Source organism: Syzygium oleosum, unplaced genomic scaffold, assembly GCF_021117445.2.
Source record: "Syzygium oleosum isolate NSW1041296 unplaced genomic scaffold, Sole_v2.1 Sole_v2.13, whole genome shotgun sequence".
Classification (NCBI taxonomy): Eukaryota; Viridiplantae; Streptophyta; class Magnoliopsida; order Myrtales; family Myrtaceae; genus Syzygium; species Syzygium oleosum.
The window spans coordinates 1,816,136-1,835,552 of NW_026607497.1; the positions used below are offsets into that span (position 1 = coordinate 1,816,136).

General features: G+C 40.1%; 1 protein-coding gene across 1 annotated transcript; it reads left to right on the forward strand.

The window, feature by feature from the left end:
• The first annotated feature begins 15,771 nt into the window (after nt 1-15,771).
• Nucleotides 15,772-18,670, forward strand: LOC115681175 (transcription factor TCP4). Its single transcript, XM_030605019.2, has 2 exons — nt 15,772-18,225; nt 18,311-18,670. Exon 1 carries the CDS (start codon nt 16,927-16,929, stop codon nt 18,175-18,177), a length of 1,251 nt encoding a protein of 416 aa, XP_030460879.1. The 5' UTR covers nt 15,772-16,926; the 3' UTR covers nt 18,178-18,225; nt 18,311-18,670.
• Nucleotides 18,671-19,417: the final 747 nt, after the last annotated feature.

Consider the following 19,417-nt stretch of genomic DNA (forward strand, 5'->3'; position numbering starts at 1 on the left):
TGAGCATAGTACTTCTGCTCAACACAAAAGAGATCAAGAAGCTTTTCAAGCTTGGAAAAAGAAAAATAGCATTGCTCGCATCACGTTGCTGAGCTGTATGTAAGATGATATCGTGTGTAAGTTTGAAGGTTATGACAAAGCTCAAACAATGTGGGTTGCATTGAAAGATAAGTTTGGGGTACGTCTGCCACTAAGTTGAGGAGGCTCACCATCAAGTTTGACACATACCGGAAGCGCCCAAATTTAACAATGAGGCAGCATCTTCGGGAGATGTCAAACATGGTACGTGAGTTGAAGTCGGCAGGTCATTCCCTAATTGATGAACAGCAAGTTCAAGCTGTTATAAGGTCTCTTCCTGACAGCTGGGAACACATGAAAATCAATATGACGCACAATGAAAATATCGTCACTTTTGGTGATATTGCGCGTCATTTGGAATTAGAAGATGAGCGCCTAAAGGCTGCAAAATCCTCTACCCATGCTTATGTTGCTGAATCAAGTTCGGGCAAAGCTTTGGGCTTTAAGCGCAAGAGGAACCATAAATTCAACAACAAAGGAAAATAGACTAATCAAGCACCCAAGAGAGCCAAGACCTTCCGACGCAAGAAGCGCGGCATGAAGAAGGACAAGGCCAAGATGATGTGCTACAATTGTGGCAAAATGGGCCACTTCGCTCGTGAATGCACTGAGCCGAAAAAGGTACCACATTACTTCATTACTTTGAGTAAAGCTTTTGTTTCTAGCACTGTAATGCTTGCTAAATCTCATCCAATGTGGACTGTAGACTCAGGAGCAACAGACCACGTAGCTAGAGACCGAGGAGCATTTGTGGAGTATCGTCGGATACAGCCAGGAAGAAGATGGATATATGTTGGAAATAACTCAAGAGTTGAAGTGAAGGGTATCGGCACATGTAAATTAACATTTCGTGGTGGTCAAAACCTATTCCTACATGATGTCCTCTATGCTCCAGATATTCGGCGAAACTTGGTCTCTGTAGTTGTTCTTCTTAGCTTAGGTTATGTATTTAATTTTCATGGTGATTGTGTTGACATTTTGTTTGGAACAGTTTATTACGGTTCTGGTTATGTATTGAATGGTTTTATGGTGTTAGACATTGACTATGATGTGTACAAAGTTAATGTTGATGGTTGTTTTTCTTTAATTGCATCTTCTAGTAATGTGGAGATTGATGCAAGTACTTGGCATGCTAGACTGGGTCACATTGGGTTATATAGAATGAAACGATTAGCTAGAGAAGGCCTTTTGGGGTCACTCTCTAATATTGAACTACCCGTATGTGAACATTGTCTAACGAGAAAAATAACTAGAAAACCATTTGGTAAAGGAACCAAAGCTGAACTTCCATTGCAACTTATACATTCTGACATTTGTGGTCCTTTAAATGTGAGGGCGAGGCATGGAGCCTCATATTTCATCACTTTTATAGATGACTTCATGCGTTTCGGTTATGTTTTTCAGATCTCTCATAAGTCCGAAGCATTGCATTGCTTTAGACGGTTTATAGCTTTGGTAGAGAATCAATTGAACAACACAATAAAAGCATTGAGAACCGATCGCGGACGTGAGTATCTATTTGAGCAATTCAAGGCTCTTTGTGATGAAAATGGAATTGTAAGACAATTGACTATTCCTGGTACTCCGCAACAAAATGGGGTTGCAGAGAGAAGGAATAGAACCCTATTGGAAATGGTTAAGTCTATGATGGCGCAGGCAAATCTACCTGTCTCATATTGGGGAGATGCGTTATTGACTACTGCTTATATACTTAACCGTGTCCCCTCTAAGTCAGTCACTTCCACCCCCTATGAATTGTGGACTGGTAGGAAACCAGACTTAAGTTATCTACGACCTTGGGGGTGTGCAGCATATGTTCACGATTCTTCTCATAAATATAACAAATTAGGTCCTAGAGGGAAGAAGTGTATCTTTATTAGATATTCTGAACACTCCAAAGGATACGTGTTCATAGGTGAACAAGCTGATGGAAGTGTGACTGAAATGGAGTCACGAGATGTCACGTTCTTGGAGAACGATTTTCCTAGTAGATGTGAGATCGATAAGGACTTCCAATTACATGAGATGGAAGATCCCGATAACACACCCACTAATGTTATTGAGAGAAATACAGATTTACCTCAACATACAAGACCTAGTGGGAGTGTTGCATCGCCTGACGAACTGAATTCACAAGAAGTTCAGTTGCGTAAAAGTAGTCGTAAAAGTATTCCCCGTCGTCGTTTTGAGATTGAAGGGGAAGCTTTTATGATTGCTCCACAAGACGATGTGAAGCCTAAGACAGTTCAAGAGGCTCTCTCATCCCCTGACAAGGAAGAATGGAAAAAAGCTTTGGAAGACGAAATGGAGTCTATGAGGACAAACCACGTCTGGGACTTGGTTGATCTGCCACCCGATCGCAAGGCTATTGGAAACAAATGGATTTTCAAGATTAAGCGAAAGGCGGATGGATCCATTGAAAAGTATAAGGCTCGCCTTGTGGCAAAAGGCTATACTCAACAAGAGGGTGTAGACTATGAGGAAACTTTTTCACCAGTTGTAAGGTTTGCCTCCATACGCCTTATCCTAGCCATTGTTGCACATTTGGACCTAGAATTACATCAAATGGATGTAAAGACAGCATTTCTCAATGGAGAACTAGATGAAGAAATCTATATGAAGCAACCGATAGGTTTCATTGCTGAAGGTCAAGAGCGTAAAGTTTGCAAACTTCATCGCTCAATTTATGGCCTTAAGCAATCGTCTAGATAGTGGTATTTTCATTTTCATCGAGCCATAACTTCTTTTGGGTTCACGATGATCGAAGAGGATCACTGTGTGTATATCAAACGGTCCGAGGATAAATTTATGATTTTATCTCTTTATGTGGACGATATTCTGCTGGCTGGGAATGACAAGGGTTTGGTTATAACCATAAAAGAATGGTTGTCTTCTAATTTTGAAATGAAGGACATAGGAGAAGCTGCATATATATTGGGAGTTAAGATTGAAAGAGATCGATCAAAGAAACTCCTTGCTATGTCACAAGAGTTTTATATAATGAAGATTCTTGAACGCTTCAATCTGCAGCATTGTAATCCCATTGATACCCATGTCATGCAAGGCGAAGGCCTGAGTACTAAAATGTGTCCTAAGACTTCAGAAGAAAAGAAAGAAATGGTAACCGTTCCTTACGCTAGTGCTGTCGGAAGTTTGATGTATGCTATGATGTGTACTCGACCCGACATATGTCATGTTGTGGGGTTAGTGAGCCGATATCAATCAAATCCTAGTCCAGCACACTGGAAAGCAGTTAAGAGGATCCTGAGATACTTGAAAGGCACTATGGACTATCGACTTTGCTATCAAGGGAGTGATATATGCTTATTAGGATAGTCTGATGCTGATTGGGGAGGAGACCTAGATGAGCGTAAATCGACGTCTAGGTATGCGTTCTTGCTTAATGATGAGGCAATTTCTTGGAATAGCAAGAAACAGACATGCATAGCTTTATCTACGATGGAGGCAGAATTTATTGCATGTTCTGCTGCAGTGCAAGAAGCAGTATGGCTAAAACGTTTCTTGGAAAATTTAGCCATTGTCACTAATGTCCCAAGACTAGTGACAGTATATTGCGATAGTCAAGCAGCCATTGCCTATGTGAAAGATCCCAAGTACCATGGTAGGACGAAGCACATTGACATAAAAAATAACTTCATCTGAGATATAATAGCGCAGAAGGAAGTAGTCCTGCAATATATTTCAACCAACAGGGTGGTTGCTGATCCATTTACGAAGGCTGTTCCAAGAGATGTGTTCTTGACCCACAGGATGTCTCTAGGATTACGTAGAACGTGATTATGATATGTAATATTGTTGAGGATCACTGGATTATGTGTGTATATGTATTGTACTTGTTTGTTAATGAATTGATGTTTTATCAATTAGTACAATGTTATGAGACTAGCACAAACACACGTATATTGTTGAAAGGTATGTCACCAGGCAATGATTGGCTCACTCACACGAGCAATCACCTCAAACGCTATAGTAAGCGGGTTGAGATGAGATGATACGTACTATAAATGCTGGAAGAGCAGTTTAGTGCATAAAACGATTTAATGTCGCCTTGATTGGAATCAAGATGAGATCTGTTATTCGTATGTGATAAGACCGAACATGATAGTCCCACAATCATGTATGCCTGAAGATAGCAGGATACGAGTACTAAATTGGGCGCTGTGGAAAGCGAGCTGATATAGCACTCGGGCTAAACATGAGTACGTGAGAAGCACGTGACCATGTTTAGGCTAAGATCCGTATAGTGGATATGATTAATAAATGACATACGCTTTTATAGACAGAGAAATCCACTATAACATGTAATTCATACTACATGTGCTTTATTCGACCAATAAGGGAGATGAGTACAATTATCCCTATTTACTCATCGTGTGAGTCCTTGAGGTAATTTATAATTTACCTCACTTCGTGCCCTATGTTACTTCTGACTGTGTTCTCGAAGTAGAAGATCAATGTTGCTACTTTAGCATGTTACCGGTGGTCATGAATAGATATGATTTTATGGGACGTGTCTAGGAAAGCAGTTGCTTTGAAATGGAGAGGGACATGAGTGCAAAGAAAGACTATTGTTATTTTACATCTATCACATGTGTTTACCGGTCGACCAATTATTTCGCCTTTGATGGCTTCGGAAATAATTGTAAATACATGCTGTTCTTGAGAATAGTCAAGTATAGCCTTTAAGGGATAGGTATACTTGGACTGATGTAACAAAATATGTCTGGGGCACTGTGAGACATCAATTGTTTATTTATTTTTGGGGTTGTAGCCATTATGTTGTCCCTAACAGGTGCATAATTAGAGCTCCCAAATACAGGTGTACTCACTGGTCGCACGGCTTTCTTGCCAATATGAATTGTTTCTAAGGTAGATGAATGTTGAATGCCTTATGTTCTTGATAGAGCATCATCAAGCCCATCATGTGCGAGTGGGAGATGTTATATTTCGTCGGTCCGCCCATGATGTGTGTGTCCAAGGGACACCATTTGCTCTAATAAGAGGTGTGTCTGAGAGACACCTTTTGAAGAGGTGCAATGAGAGTTTCTTAATGGAAGTTAAGATAACTTCTTCGGTAGATTGACAATAAACAAGAGAAATTCAGAACTCTCTCTCGACACATTAGGATTCCGTATCTACTTTGAGAAGACAATCGGCATTAACGCTGTGGAACAAGAATACTTTCCTTGTGATTGTATTCGGACCAACGTGTAGTAGATTCGTTCATCATTTACTGGTGATTTAACGTACGATCCTGGAAATTGTGTTTGGAGTGCATCGAACAAGTTAGTCGATTCTCCCGACACTCGCTTCCAACAATTTCTTTGTGGGCCTTCTTTCTCATCGGTCCGTGAAAGCTATTCCTATTTAAGTCTTTCCTCCTGAAGCCTCCCCCATAGTTCTTCATCTTGATTCAAAAGAAGCAAAGGTCAATTGATTAAATTAGAGCAAAAGATGATGATCGATCCGAGATTGGGACGTTGATAAGCCATCATTTATCCCGATTTATAGAGCTTAACCTCGTCGAAAATTCAGCGCAGGGGCAAAAAATCTCTTAATCAATAGATCATGTGGAAAGCGACATAATTTGATATCCGTCCGGCTAACAAAGAACAAAGAGAAAAGAAAGTCAGAAAATGCGCGCTATGCTTTTGAGGGAAGGTGTAGATTCGTGCATAGTGTAGAGTCTGCTTTATTGATAGAAACACATTTCACATGTAACAGTTTATGCCGGATCCATATTTTTTTTTCCATGCTTCTCCTCCTTTTTTAAAAAAGAAGAAGAAGAAGAAGAAGAACACTTGACAGTTAAAAGAAAAATAAGCTTAGTGAGTAATTCCAATGAAAATGGACAACCCAAAATTAGCTTGTAAATTAATCGAGAAAAGATGTTACGTCACTTAAATTAAGGCCGGCAATCTTCCAAAAATCGGTAAATCATGACATTGCTAATAGATTCAAACAAGAGTTTGCAAACATTAAGGATATTAGTAAATGTAGTCCAAGACCAATAAAAATTGATAGTGAGAATAGATAAGTTGATGAAACACAATAAAAATAATTAATAGTCGGTAAGTAACTCAAACAAGAGTTGGTAATCAGAAGATAGTCGGTAACTTAATCCGACTCTTAATTTTATTTTTTATTTTTTTGTTAAAGAGTGCTCGTATCATCTTAATGGCAAGTCGTTGTTTTGTGGAAGGGAATACTTTTTTTTTTTTTTAAGCATTTGTATATTGCGTGTAAATAAAGGACGCGTGTAGATGAACACCACAGCCACGAGAACTAAGCAGTTGGCAGCTAATATTGCTGCTGCAGCTACGACCCTCTCTCTCTCTCTCTCTGATAACGATGGGTGGGCGGCGAATGATGGAAAGGGACTTGACATTGCACATTTTCTCACTAACCCCTAAAACAAAATTAATTTACCAAGAAAAAAAAAAACACTCCTTTTTAGCCCTTTTTCACTCTTTCTTGGCGACTCCACCCACGTACAAATCTTCAAGATGGCTTCTTCTACATAATTCCCTCTGTAAAGTTTGGTTTGACCTCTTTGTTTATTTTTTGAGTGCGCGGCTGTATGGCGTATCGGCGGGTTTTAGCGTGATATAGCAATTAGAGACACTTATTGACTATGCTCGATGAAAAGTGACTCGATTTCTACGGATAATTGGTCATGCACATAACAAAAAGTTCAATGGCATAAAAAGGATTCAATCTAAAAGTCTAAACTTGCGGTATTAGACTCAAGTTCTGCTCTAGTTTATTTCGCATTTGTGTTCCTCGGTTCATTGACTTCCACGTGTTATTTGTAAATCGATTTGCACGTGAGAAGGGATGACCGATTGGCAATTTTACTCGATTTTGCTCGAGGTTGATCTAAGTGGACTGATGACAATGATCTAAGGTTGGGCCTCAATGTGCATGGGGGCCGATACGGTAGAGAGAGAGAGAGAGAGAGAGGGGTCGAGGTTGAGAGGAACAAGGTGAGGGTATGATCAAGACAGAGAGCAAGGCAAGGTGAGGGTATGATCAAGACAGAGAGCAAGGCGAGAACCTTGGCAGTTGTAGGTGGATGGGAACGACGACGTTGGTCGGAGGCACCAAGAAGAGATGAAGCTGCTAGCGGTTGGGCGACATCGTGGATAGTGGCGGCCATGGATGGTGGTGGGTGGTGGAGATGTTGAGTTGTTGGAGCTAGGGTTTGAGGGGAATTCGAGGCTTGACTTTTCTTTAGGACAAGGCGGTCTCTTCACGATAGGGTGCCGTTCTTTATAGGTATGAGAAATATACTTTTCAAAATAGAGGTATAAAAGAGTAGCACACCAATGAAAAGTGAAATATGTGTTGAGATGTACATGTGAGTTGTGTTAGAGAAGTTCAACATCAGAGAATTGATGTGGTATGGTGTAGAACAACTAAAATATCATAGTTAACTTGTAACTCATTGACTTAATTTTTTGAGTGAATATGGTTCAACTGGATTTGTTGATAGACTCGTATTTGGGCTCCCTCTTGGTAATCTCCAGTGAAGGTATCCGGCTTTTACTGCACGCTCCCAATAAATAGTATTGGAGCCGATGGTTGATTGGTGCCCCACCCCTAGTCTGTTCCGATGTTAGGTAAATATCTCAAGGACGAAATCTTGTGGCTAACACGGTATCCGGTGTAGCCTTGATGGTTTGGTCCGGCAAAAGAGACTAGGATTGAAGGTGGGCCCAATGGCAGACTTCACTATTCATTTTGGATAAAGAGACCAGGATGAAAATGGACGCTGATGGAGATTCAAGTTGAGATATGTTGGTGCAGAAGGATACTTGAATTGGAGGGGAGTAGACCTACTAACATTGAGTTCATACATGAGGAGGAGATTATTAAGATGTATATGTGAGTTATGTTAAATAAGTTCCACATCGGAAAATTGGTATAGCGTGGTGTGAATATCCTAATTGACCCATAAATCATTGATTTAAACTTTTAAATGAAAGTGGGCTCAACCGGATATGTTGACAGGCTCGAATTTAGCCTCCCTCTTTGCGATCTCCCCAATGAAGATATCAAGTTTCTGCTGCGCGCTCTCAATAGTGTATTTTTTATATTTTCTCTTCCCATTTCGTTTTGTTTGGAAAATTCTGAGGACATCAATTGAAACCTATCATCATCACGGCACATGGTAAGTATGGGTTGAACTTAGCAGAACAATTCTTGTGCAATATAAAACTACCCGGATTAGACAATTAAGCAGTAAGTTATTAGAGAACATTCCTATATAATATTGATGTGCACATGGTCCTATACCTCTCGATCATAGGGTGTGTGAAAAAAGATGGAAAGGGGAGGCACATGTCTGTCCTTGTGTGGACAATTCTAAATTGGGGAGTAACGAAGATTAAAGGGATGCCATGCACCGTACGGTCCGCAATGGGAAAGTTAAGGAATGCATGTGAAAATTGGATTGCCGATTCAAATTCTTCACCTATTCCATCAAAAGATATAACACTCTCCAACAAAAAAAAAAACCTATGTTGGGGTTCGGAATCATATTTGTTTACATGAGTAAATCACCTTTTATGACAAGATATAAGGATGCGAGTGACATTCAATTATCTGCAAATGCTAGAGAAAATACCTTGCCAAATGCATAATTTCTCGTGCGAAATATTACGTCATTATCGGAATCACATAAGATCAATAGGTAGCTATATTGTGGGTCCATTTACTAGGGGTGAGCAACTTGCACCGCCCAAACCGGGATCGGACCGGACCAGATTGGACCGACGGGTTTGGTCCGGTTCTCGGGATTATCGGTCCGGTTCCCGGTTCCTAAAAGCGGAACCGGTTTCTAGGCGGTCCAGTTCCCGGTTCCAAGGGGGAACCGGATCGGACCGGACCGACTGGACCGGACCGACTATTTAATATATATTTTTGTTATTTTTTTCTTTAAAAAAATTAATAAAATGTGAACTAAACTCTAAGTGAACTTCATTATCATAAATTCATTGATAAAAATTAGTAAAATGTGAATTAAACCCTAAGTGAACTTCATTGACATAAATTCATTGACAAAAATTAGTAAAATGTGAACCAAACCTTAAGTGTTTAACCAAAAAAAAAAAACTAAACTCTAAGTGACCGGTTCCATTAGACCAGACTAGACCGGCGGTCCGATCCGGTTCCCAGTCCTAGAACCAACCGGTCCGGTCCGCAGTTCCCAAAATTGGGAACCGGTTCTCTCGGTCAGGTTCCCAGTTCCACCTTAGAACCGGACCGAACCGAGAACCGATCACCCCTACCATTTACTAATCATGTTTATAATTGTATCTATCATCCATTTTTCATTTAGTTACGTGACATAAAAATTCCATTCGATTCCCGATATTTTGTAATTCGGATATGAGCTATAAGGATGATATTGTACTCGCCATATATCTATCATAGTATTCTTTCTTTTTCGAAAGGGTTGTGTTTTCCTCTATCTTTAATCAGTGGATTACACACATGAACGTCACCCACATACGAACTTAGCTACAGATAAATGTGAGATATGCCCATACCCATAATCTACCAATAAGAACACTCATTGTGTCGGTTTCCTTCACTCCTGTAAAGAATTAAGGAAAGGATGAAGAGAAAGATCGATGTAAGTGCAACGAATTAGAAAAATTTATCAACCCTAAGCATTCACTGTTCTTATTCTTCTAATCCCCCACTCGAGAGTTTGCTAAAAGATGTCCTCGGTAACGCCAAACAATAAGTTAGTGGACTTGATCTTGCTTTTGAAACTTTTGAGAGTGACAAAATCAATGCACACATGAATTCGGCCTCACCTGAACGATCTCTCCTCTCAGAATGGCAGAAGAGCCTCGAGACCACTAACGCATTCAGACATTCGAGGAAGGAGAGGGAATGTGGGTAATAATGGGGAACATCATAAGCTTCCTTCACTCGTGTATGCTTTGGCACTGACAATTGAGCTCAACTTCAGGATCTTTGTTGGTTTTGCAAACAATCGTTCTTTGACCACACTAAAGTGGTGGATCCGATAATTATGTAGCCCTGGCCACTTGGGCATCGCGACACAATAATCTTTAGGGTTTGCACTCCCTCTTCTTTTGATGGGAGAAGAATGATGCTATGAATTTAGATTTACCCGTGTGATGACTTGTTCCTGCTAATCGGTGTATTGTTGAAGGTCATGCGATGCCTATAAATAGGGGCCCCGTTTATTTTGTGAATGAATGAATATTTTTCTAAAAACGATCGCTCGTATCTCTTACAAAAGTGAATGAATGAAAAATATTTCCATCGTCAACGAAAATGTTTAGAAAATAAAAACATTTTCCAATGACTGATTAATTAATTTTAAGCAATAGGAAAATATTTTCCATATCATTCAATTTTCATAAAACAAATGGAGCCGAGATATTACTATTAACGACCATCGATTAACTTAAAAACCGTTGTATCCTAAAATTCGATGGAATAGTTTCTTTTAAACTTTGGTGCAATGCCATAAAATTCGCATTGTAACCGTGGAGGTGTTCCGTTCTCATCGAAGTATTCACGCAATACTTTTTGTTTATTGGTAGCATATTTGCCAAAATCTTTATAAAACAGAACTATGTCTTTGCAAATTGTTAGAGGAAAAACCCTAGCAAACACCCTCTTCAATTCGCATTTTTCAAAACCAAGATCTCAACATGCTTCATGAATCATTTTCCTCTAAATAGCTTAATATTCCTGGTTAGGGTAGAAAATTGTCATATGATTTTCCTACAATCGAATTGACATGATCTATCTATGGATCTTTTGCATACAGTGATGCGCACTAGGAACAAAAACATAAATCGCTTATTAACTTATCTACTTTCTACACGATTAATATATATAATCAGCCACTGGCTGACAATAGGATATCTTTTGCTTATTTTATACGATTTTCGATGATTTTCTATTCTTTTTTATTTTCGTGGAATATGCACCACAGGTTCAAACAATATGAAAAGTCAAATAGTGGTGGGAATTCGTAGTTGGGTCTCCGATGTGAGACAAAATCGCATTCAATCGGCCAATTTGAAGGCCTATGTGCTGATCTTTGGCTGGCTATGTGAGGACAAAACGTCTTCTCCGATTAAACATGGTAAATATTAAGAAATTTAGATTCCGTATTTTGGATACTACTAAAATATTAGATGACAAACATATGATAAAACATATTTTTGTGGGGCACTCCCCTGTTGAAATTATTAAATTATAAAATGGACACATGTTATGGGGTCCTGCCACTTTCCCAACAAGTTTGATTAGTTTAATTAACAACTATAAACAATAACTATATATTGATTTTTTTTTTGTAGGAGCAAATCTTCTTCTCTTTTTATAATTAATTTATGCCTTGCTATGTTTCCCCACCACACAATTTTGTATATCAAATCAAACAATGTTAATACCATCTACTTCTGGGTACACCGAACGTACCACACTATTCCAATTCATCTCCTGATTTTTCACAATATTGTACCAACCCCCTTCATTAATATGTGAACATTGCTCGAAGCTCAAAAAGATATTTATATAACTATATTCTTGCAAACTCTTCCTTTACCTAAGAACTCAACACTTAGGACTCTAGCTACCTAGTGATGTCTTCTATTCATTGCAAGAATTGTTTTTTGCGGCATTCTCCACAAAGTGGTTTGCCCGCCCCGCGCCTAGACGCCACCTAAATAATGGGAGAAGTTTTCCATTAAATATCCTCAACTAAAAGAGAATCTATTACGTAATTTCTATTATCTCTTGATTAATACTCTCTAGGACGAGTTGTGATATTTATAGACTTTGTAAATTCTATTGAATGTGTGGTGTAGAAAAGTAAATGTAGTCAATGTACTATGCTATTGAGTTTGATTTTATTTTTTGCTTTTTTTACTTCTTATTTTTATTTTTTTCGGTCGGAAATTTTAAGTTTTATTTTGACTCACTACACAATTATCAACTCATTTTCTATGTTTTCATTGATTCAATATATCAATCTGCATTCAAAAATCCGCACCAACTTTGTTTCAAGTACTTCCTACACAAGTATATTCAATGACAACACCTAGAACATTCAATTCAGATTAAAATTCTTTTTATATGATATTGAAATATAATATTCTCAATATCATTAGAATTATCTTATTTTTAGAGCTATCTTGCATAATGCGCGCATTCCCGTTTAGTTTTTGTTTCAAGCTAAGGAATATCCTTGTCATTGTACTTTACGAGATCATAAGGTTCTTTAAAACCATGGGATTTATGAATCTTTTAAGGGCTCGGCTAATTCTATTGAAACAGGACAATTCTGTCCCCTCCAAGCATGAACTAAATCTATAACTATTGGGGAGTCAAGATCCCAAGTTCTTAATAAGTTTTTCTTATTGGCTAACAATCTGTAGACACCAGTTTTGAGGCCTCAATATCAATTGCTTGAAGATTGCAGTCGTAGAAATTCATGAATATGATGGATTAGGAGGCGGCGGGGTGGTGGCGGGGGTGGTTGTCGTCGTCATTTCACATGGCTCTTCTAAATTCCAAAGCGAGGTTCCTAAAAGAGGTGGGCCCCAAAAAATGCAGACATCCTTTTATGTATGATAAGTGGAATTAGAAGATATAATGAAATGAAATGAAACGAGAATGGAATGATTTTTTCATATTTTTTGCTTGGTAGATTGTGGAACAGAATGAAATGGAATGATAATTCTTGTGTCTGGTTGTGGAAAAAACATAGGGGGAATGGAATAGTATAAGACATCTCTAATAAATTTAAATTGTGTGTACTTGCATCAATGGCATAATACTTGATATTTCTGAGATATAATTCGGAATTATTATTAATTATTAAATTTTAATCATATTATTCATTAACTGTAGTTTACTAACTATAGTTTAAATTAATAATTACTATATGGAGTGGAATAGTATAATTTTGATAATTCCGAATATTAACCATATTATTCATTAATTATAAGTACAATATAAAATTATCGATTATTATTTTATAACTGAAAAGCGTAATAATTTGAAATTTACTAAATATATTTTTATTAATTATCGAACATTAATAATATTGTCCACACAAAATGATGACCATTTGGTAGTGGGTATCGGGATGTGGGTTGACTTATGAATCACTTGATAGGGTCCCTCTTGGATGTCATATTTCACTCGCGATTTATATGAATTTTTTAAATTAAAGTCTCCAAGAAAATGCACATTTCGTTAATTAGAAAAATCAACACAATAGAAATCACTTAGATATGAGCACGTTGTATATAATAAATGTTTAGAGATTTAAATGCAAGCACGAGTTTATCAAATTGAACTAATAAAAGTTTGGACATCAAGATTTATAGATGACATTTCACAGTTGGGAATCTTCAGCAAAAGGAAAAGAAATGAAAAAAAAAATGTTTATCACACTGATGATTAAATATAGTGGAAAGCTCAATGTACACAAAACTTCTTCAAAGAAAAGAGTTAAATATACTTTTAGCCTCTTAATTCTTATCAAATATTCAATCAAGCCTTCGAATTTCCTCTTGCCAGTAATCAAATACTCCTACTTTTTTCGTGCAATCAAACTCTTTTGTAATATCTGAAAAATTTGATATCGCGTGTAGTTTAAACATGGCATATCACATCAAAAACACAGGAAGGAAATTTAGGGTGCGTTTGTTTTACCAAAAACTTCGTGATAAGGAAAATATTTTCCATGGAAATTGTTCCCAAGGAAAATGGTTAGTTTTCATGTTTGGTGGTTTAAGGAAAACAATTTCATTTTTGCAAGAAGGGGAAATCATTTTCTCCCAATCTAAATCTATTATTTTCAGTCCATGAAAAATGTTTTTCGTAGATCGATTAGTTTTCCGTCATCCAAATACCGAAAAGTCGAAAAATAATTTTTCAGAAAATAGTTTTCGTCCAAATAGACGGACACTCAACAAAAAAAGGGGGAGGGAGGAGGCAAGATCCAGAGTGACGACGGTTAACAGCCCTTGCTGGAGGTCAAGTGGGAATGCTGGCCCTTATGTACCTTCGACACTAGTTTACCTTCGACACTAGTTTACCTTCGACACTAGTTTACCCTTACTCATGCTTAGGTGACGACCAATAGGCTCTCATGCAATCTAGGCAAGGCCTTGCCTTCGCCAAATCGCCGATGCTGATGTCGACCTTGGCTAACAACATGCAAGGGATTGGTCGTGAATGCCAACAGGCTCTAGCGTAGAGTTCAGTTAGGTCTTGTCTTCACCCAAATCAAATCTATAAAGTTGATATTGTATTTCATAATGTAAGTTTTACATATCTTAAGAGAGGTTTCTCCATTATTAAATGAATAATTTTCCACTAGTCATATCATAACACAAATAGGATGTATTCTTGTATGAACAAGGTATCGATGGGGCTAAAGAAGGTAAAGAAATTGGCTTTCAAAGCATATACAATTAGAGAACATGTAAAGTTTCAAAGGAAATATCATTTATTTGACAAAATAATCAAAAGTTAAAAAATAAGCAAATAGCCTGAAAAAAATATTGAAAAAAGTAAAAGAAACGTTTTTGGTATTATTTTCCCGCAACAGCTTTTATGATACACTACTTGCTAGGGATGAACACCGAATCCCTTACTTTTACTTATTTTTGTATAACGAGTTATTCTTTTTGCGTCAACAATTGTCAATATATTATCGAGAATAAGTTTTCCACGAAAATTTAGAAAGAAACATCCACTTACAAAACAAGACAAAATAGTTAATATAAAGAAGAAATGAGTTTTCATACAGTATATGTACCTTTTCTCGCTATATCTAGCATCAGCATTTAGACATTTAATTAACTATCAATGATATCAAAATTTTATACCAATGATGATGGATGTGACTTGTGTGAAAACATAATTTGTACAAGCTATGTAACCTTACCTATTTCATTAGAAAAATGTCTTGGTCACCATCTCAACTTGTTTATTGGATTCCTCTTGTCATTTGCGCAAGGCACTTAAAGCTACCAATTTTCAATCTTTTGATGTTTCATGCAACAAAGAAAGGACTTTGATGAGATGAAATGACAAGAGATGACCTATCGAATAGTGATGTATAGATTGATCGGGTTGGAAGACATAATCGGAAATTATTAAAAGCATGAGTTTAGCAAATAATGGCAACCTACCAAAGATAAAGGGGCAGAGAAGCAACTCGGATTCAAAAGCATGGGCACCAGCACAACCATACAAAGGCACGGACAGCGATGGCGTGTTTTGCTAATGGGAAATGGAGATAGATGGAAAGAATAGTGGAAGGGAAAAAAGACAGGCCCCTTGAGATGCCATGTACAGTACCAAAACAAGCCACAAAAAGCTTGGATTGGAGAGGGCAATTGCGGGAAGGAAGATGATGTTTCTTTTAAGTGAAGCAATAAAGATGGAGAGAGAAAAGCTGAATGGGGGTCACTTTCAAAAGGCGTCGTGGTGGCATACAAAGGGATCTATCTACCCATTAAGCATCCAAACAGTCCATTGATCCACAACCAACGGTTCCTCGCTTTTAACTAGATTGTAAAAAAATATCAAGAAAGTGTCGTGATCTTTGATTAAGCTGCGAAAGAGGTGATTCGTGTTTTGTAAAAAGAGATGAGGGGGGGTTGAAAATGAAAATTGTCAGAGCTGACTCAGATCAGATGATTGAGAGGGAGGTAAGATAGGGGTGGAGTCCTATGTGGTTGGTGTCTGCCTCTCTTGTGCGTGTAGGCTGTCAAAAGAAAACCCAAGAACCCTCTCTCGGAAGAGATATTAATCTCCCCCTCTGATGGAATCTGCCACCTTCATCAGTGGCATCGTCAAGGGCTCTCCGTGAGAGAGAGAGAGAGAGAGAGAGAGCAATGATCTGATCCTCCGCCTGGACTCTGCAATTACTGAAGGCTCTCTCAGGCTCTCTTGTCCCTCCAAGAGACTCTCCCCCTTTTGAATATTTGCATTGTTCACAGTTGGGGTTTGGTCAAGCGGTATTGACCCAAAGTACTTTGTCTTGGTTAGTACAAATTGCGCATAGAAGCGGCCAAGTCATCAAAAGCTGTGTACTAACAGAACCAAGCAACAGAGGAAAGAGAAACTGAGCGTGAGAGAGATGGGTTAGAGGGTGATGTTGAGAAAGAAGTGAGAGAGGCTCCTCTTTTTCTAAAGTCTCTGGTTCTGGTTCCGTTTTGAGGAGTTGGGGCGGGTAGGGTGAGAGATGGAAGTGGAAGACCTGGATGACTGCAGACACTTTTGGGAGAGAGAGAGCACCAAAAGCAGCTTCCAGAATTCACAGAGCTCGTCGCAGATCAATAAAGACTAGTTTTAAGTACCCTCCCTCCCTCTCTCTCTCCCTCTCATCGAAAGCTGGAAGAAGAAGAGGAAAAGCACAAGGGCCTGAGTCTGGATCCTCAAAGGAATCAACACTATCATCACTTATATCATCATCTTCAGCACAATCCTCTTCAGAACTCAAGGCATGTAGGGCAAGAAGCACAAGAACAAGAACAAGAAGCAGAGGAAGAAGAACAAGAACAGAATCAACAATCAGCAAAGCAACACCACCACCACCACCACCAGCAGCTAGACGCTCGCCAACTGTATCTTCTCAGCACACAAGCCCAACAAGACCACCCGCAGAGCTTCTGCTATGGAAGATTAGAGGAAGAGACCACACAGCCTCCACAGCCACAAGTGCAACCACCCAAAAAGAGGTCTTGTATTCCCTCCTCAGCCTCACTAGCTTTCGCTCACCAGACCGCCGAATATGCAAGAAAAATGGGAGACAACCACCACCCCCAGCAGGCGGCCGCTACTTCTTCAAGATTGGGAATGAGGAGAGGCGGCGGCGGCATCGGCGGTGGCGGTGGAGGAGAGATCGTGGAGGTCCAAGGAGGCCACATTGTTCGGTCCACCGGGAGGAAGGACCGGCACAGCAAGGTGTGCACCGCCAAGGGGCCGAGGGACCGCCGCGTGCGGCTGTCGGCCCACACCGCCATCCAGTTCTATGACGTCCAGGACCGGCTCGGTTACGACCGCCCTAGCAAGGCCGTCGACTGGCTCATCAGGAAGGCCAAAGCCGCCATTGACGAGCTCGCCGAGCTCCCCGCCTGGAAGCCCACCGCCAACGCCGCCACCACTGCCGCGACCCATCATCCACAGGCAACGGATGAGCGGGAGAGCCCGGTGGATATCCACCAGGCAGCTGTGGACGCCGCGGCGGCGGACGATATCCGAAATTTGCAGCAGCAGCAGCAACAAATCAACAGCCACCACCAGAGCAACCCCAACACCACCAGCTTTCTACCTCCATCTCTGGACTCGGACTCCATCGCCGACACAATCAAGTCGTTCTTCCCGATGGGCGTCGTCTCCGCCGACGCACCCCCACCACCGTCGTCCGTGCAGTTCCAGAGCTACCACCCCCACCCACCGGATTTGTTGTCAAGAACCAGTAGCCAGAGCCAAGATCTTCGCCTCTCCCTGCAATCATTCCAAGACCCTGTTTTGCTGCGACCCCAGTCACATGACCATCACGTGGTCTTCTCCGGAACTCCGCAGCTAGGGTTTGATTCGTCGCCCGCCGCTTCTCTGTGGCCTTCCGAGCACACCCACCACAACACCAACCCAGCTTCAGACATCGGAAGGTTCCAGAGGATTGCGCCGTGGAGCATCGGCGGAAGCAACGGTGGTGGAGGCGGCGGCGGGTTCATGTTCTCCCCGCCGCAGCCTGAGGCGGCCGCAGCGGCGGTGCAGCCGTTGTTTGGCCAAGGCCAGTTTTTCACACAGAGGGGACCCCTTCAGTCCAGTAACATGCCCGTGATTCGTGCTTGGATCGACCCGACACTATCATCGTCCGATCATCATCACCAAATGCAGCATTCCATTCATCCTATTTCACCCGCCGTGGGATTTGCGTCCGGCGGGTTCTCCGGGTATCACATTCCGGCACGCATTCAAGGGCAAGACGGAGAGCACGACGGCATTCTCGACAAGCCGTCCTCTGCTTCCTCCGATTCCCACCATTGAACAAGAGCATTTTAAAAAAAATCTCAACTTTCTCTCCCTGATTTGCAGGTGTGCTGGATTAGACAAAGAAAGACGTCTTGCATTCGTTAAAGTTTCATCCTTTTTTCATCAATTCCCGTGGATTTACGCGCAGGAAATCGTTGTCAGCAAAATAAGCGTGCTTTTCTTGATCGAGGTGAACAAGAACGAGCAACTTTAGCAAGATTCGTAGCTGGGAGAGAATTTGGGTACATTTGGAGTTTAATGGTGAAACCAAACCACACGGGAGGGAAATTCTGAAAAGATTTCATCATCTCAGGCGTTTTCAATCCCTGGTTTGTTTTACGTATCTATATGTTGGTACTGTTTCTAGCACTTTTTTCCACTGTCATGTTTGAGTTGGCTCTTTTGACATTTGAGCTCAACTTTTGTTTGATGTTTTGACTCTATTTTGAACTTGGACCAGTACGTGTTTCTGTTCCCAGAGTTGATGTATGTCATCCCTGTTTGCTTCCGAGTGTAGAGGTTGTGCTGAAACCTGACATCCCCCGTTTTGCCCCCTGAAAGAAGAGACCAGGATCCTGAATCCGACAGTATTTTTTTTTTTTTATCATAGATCCCTTCACTATAGGCAGCCTCCTCTCCCAAAACACAACATGATACTGAATTTGACATTCTTTTGAAGATTCTTTGACTAGGCAATCACAGCGAATTTAGCATTTGTTTTGGGTTGAGTGGTTGGATATTCAACTTTAGAGACTGTAGTTGCTTTCTCATTCACGAGTGATGTGAGGGGGTCTCTTTTTGGCGTTTAGAAATGGTCAATTTGAACTGTAGATTAAAAGAGAGTCTTTGCTCTCTCTGAGCATTTCTTGCTTCTTTTTGGTGGAACAATTAGCCCACTTAGCAACCCCTTGGTGAGAGGCATATAAGAATTAAAAGAGTAATAGTTCTGTTTGTCATCACTCGCTCACACCTGGGGACCTTATGTCATTTTCTTTGAACACTCAGACAGAGTAGCAGGTTGGGATTGGTTCGAATTGGACCTTTAAAGCCTCCTTCAATGGTAATGGAAGGAAAAAAAAAAAAAACTCCCCCATTTTGCTGTAGATAGCGTCACTTTGTTTATTTCCTCACAACTGGTCCAAAAGAACTTGGGTAGGACTGCAGTCAGGTTTCAGAAATAGAAGCCAACAGGGGGTTTCGTCGAACTGACTATGAATTGCATCCTGGTCTCAATGCAAATGCATTCTTGTCAAAA

What these genes read in the sequence shown, in the direction of transcription:
- LOC115681175 (XM_030605019.2), top strand. Translation starts at nt 16,927, where the DNA reads ATGGGAGACAACCACCACCCCCAGCAGGCGGCCGCTACTTCTTCAAGA.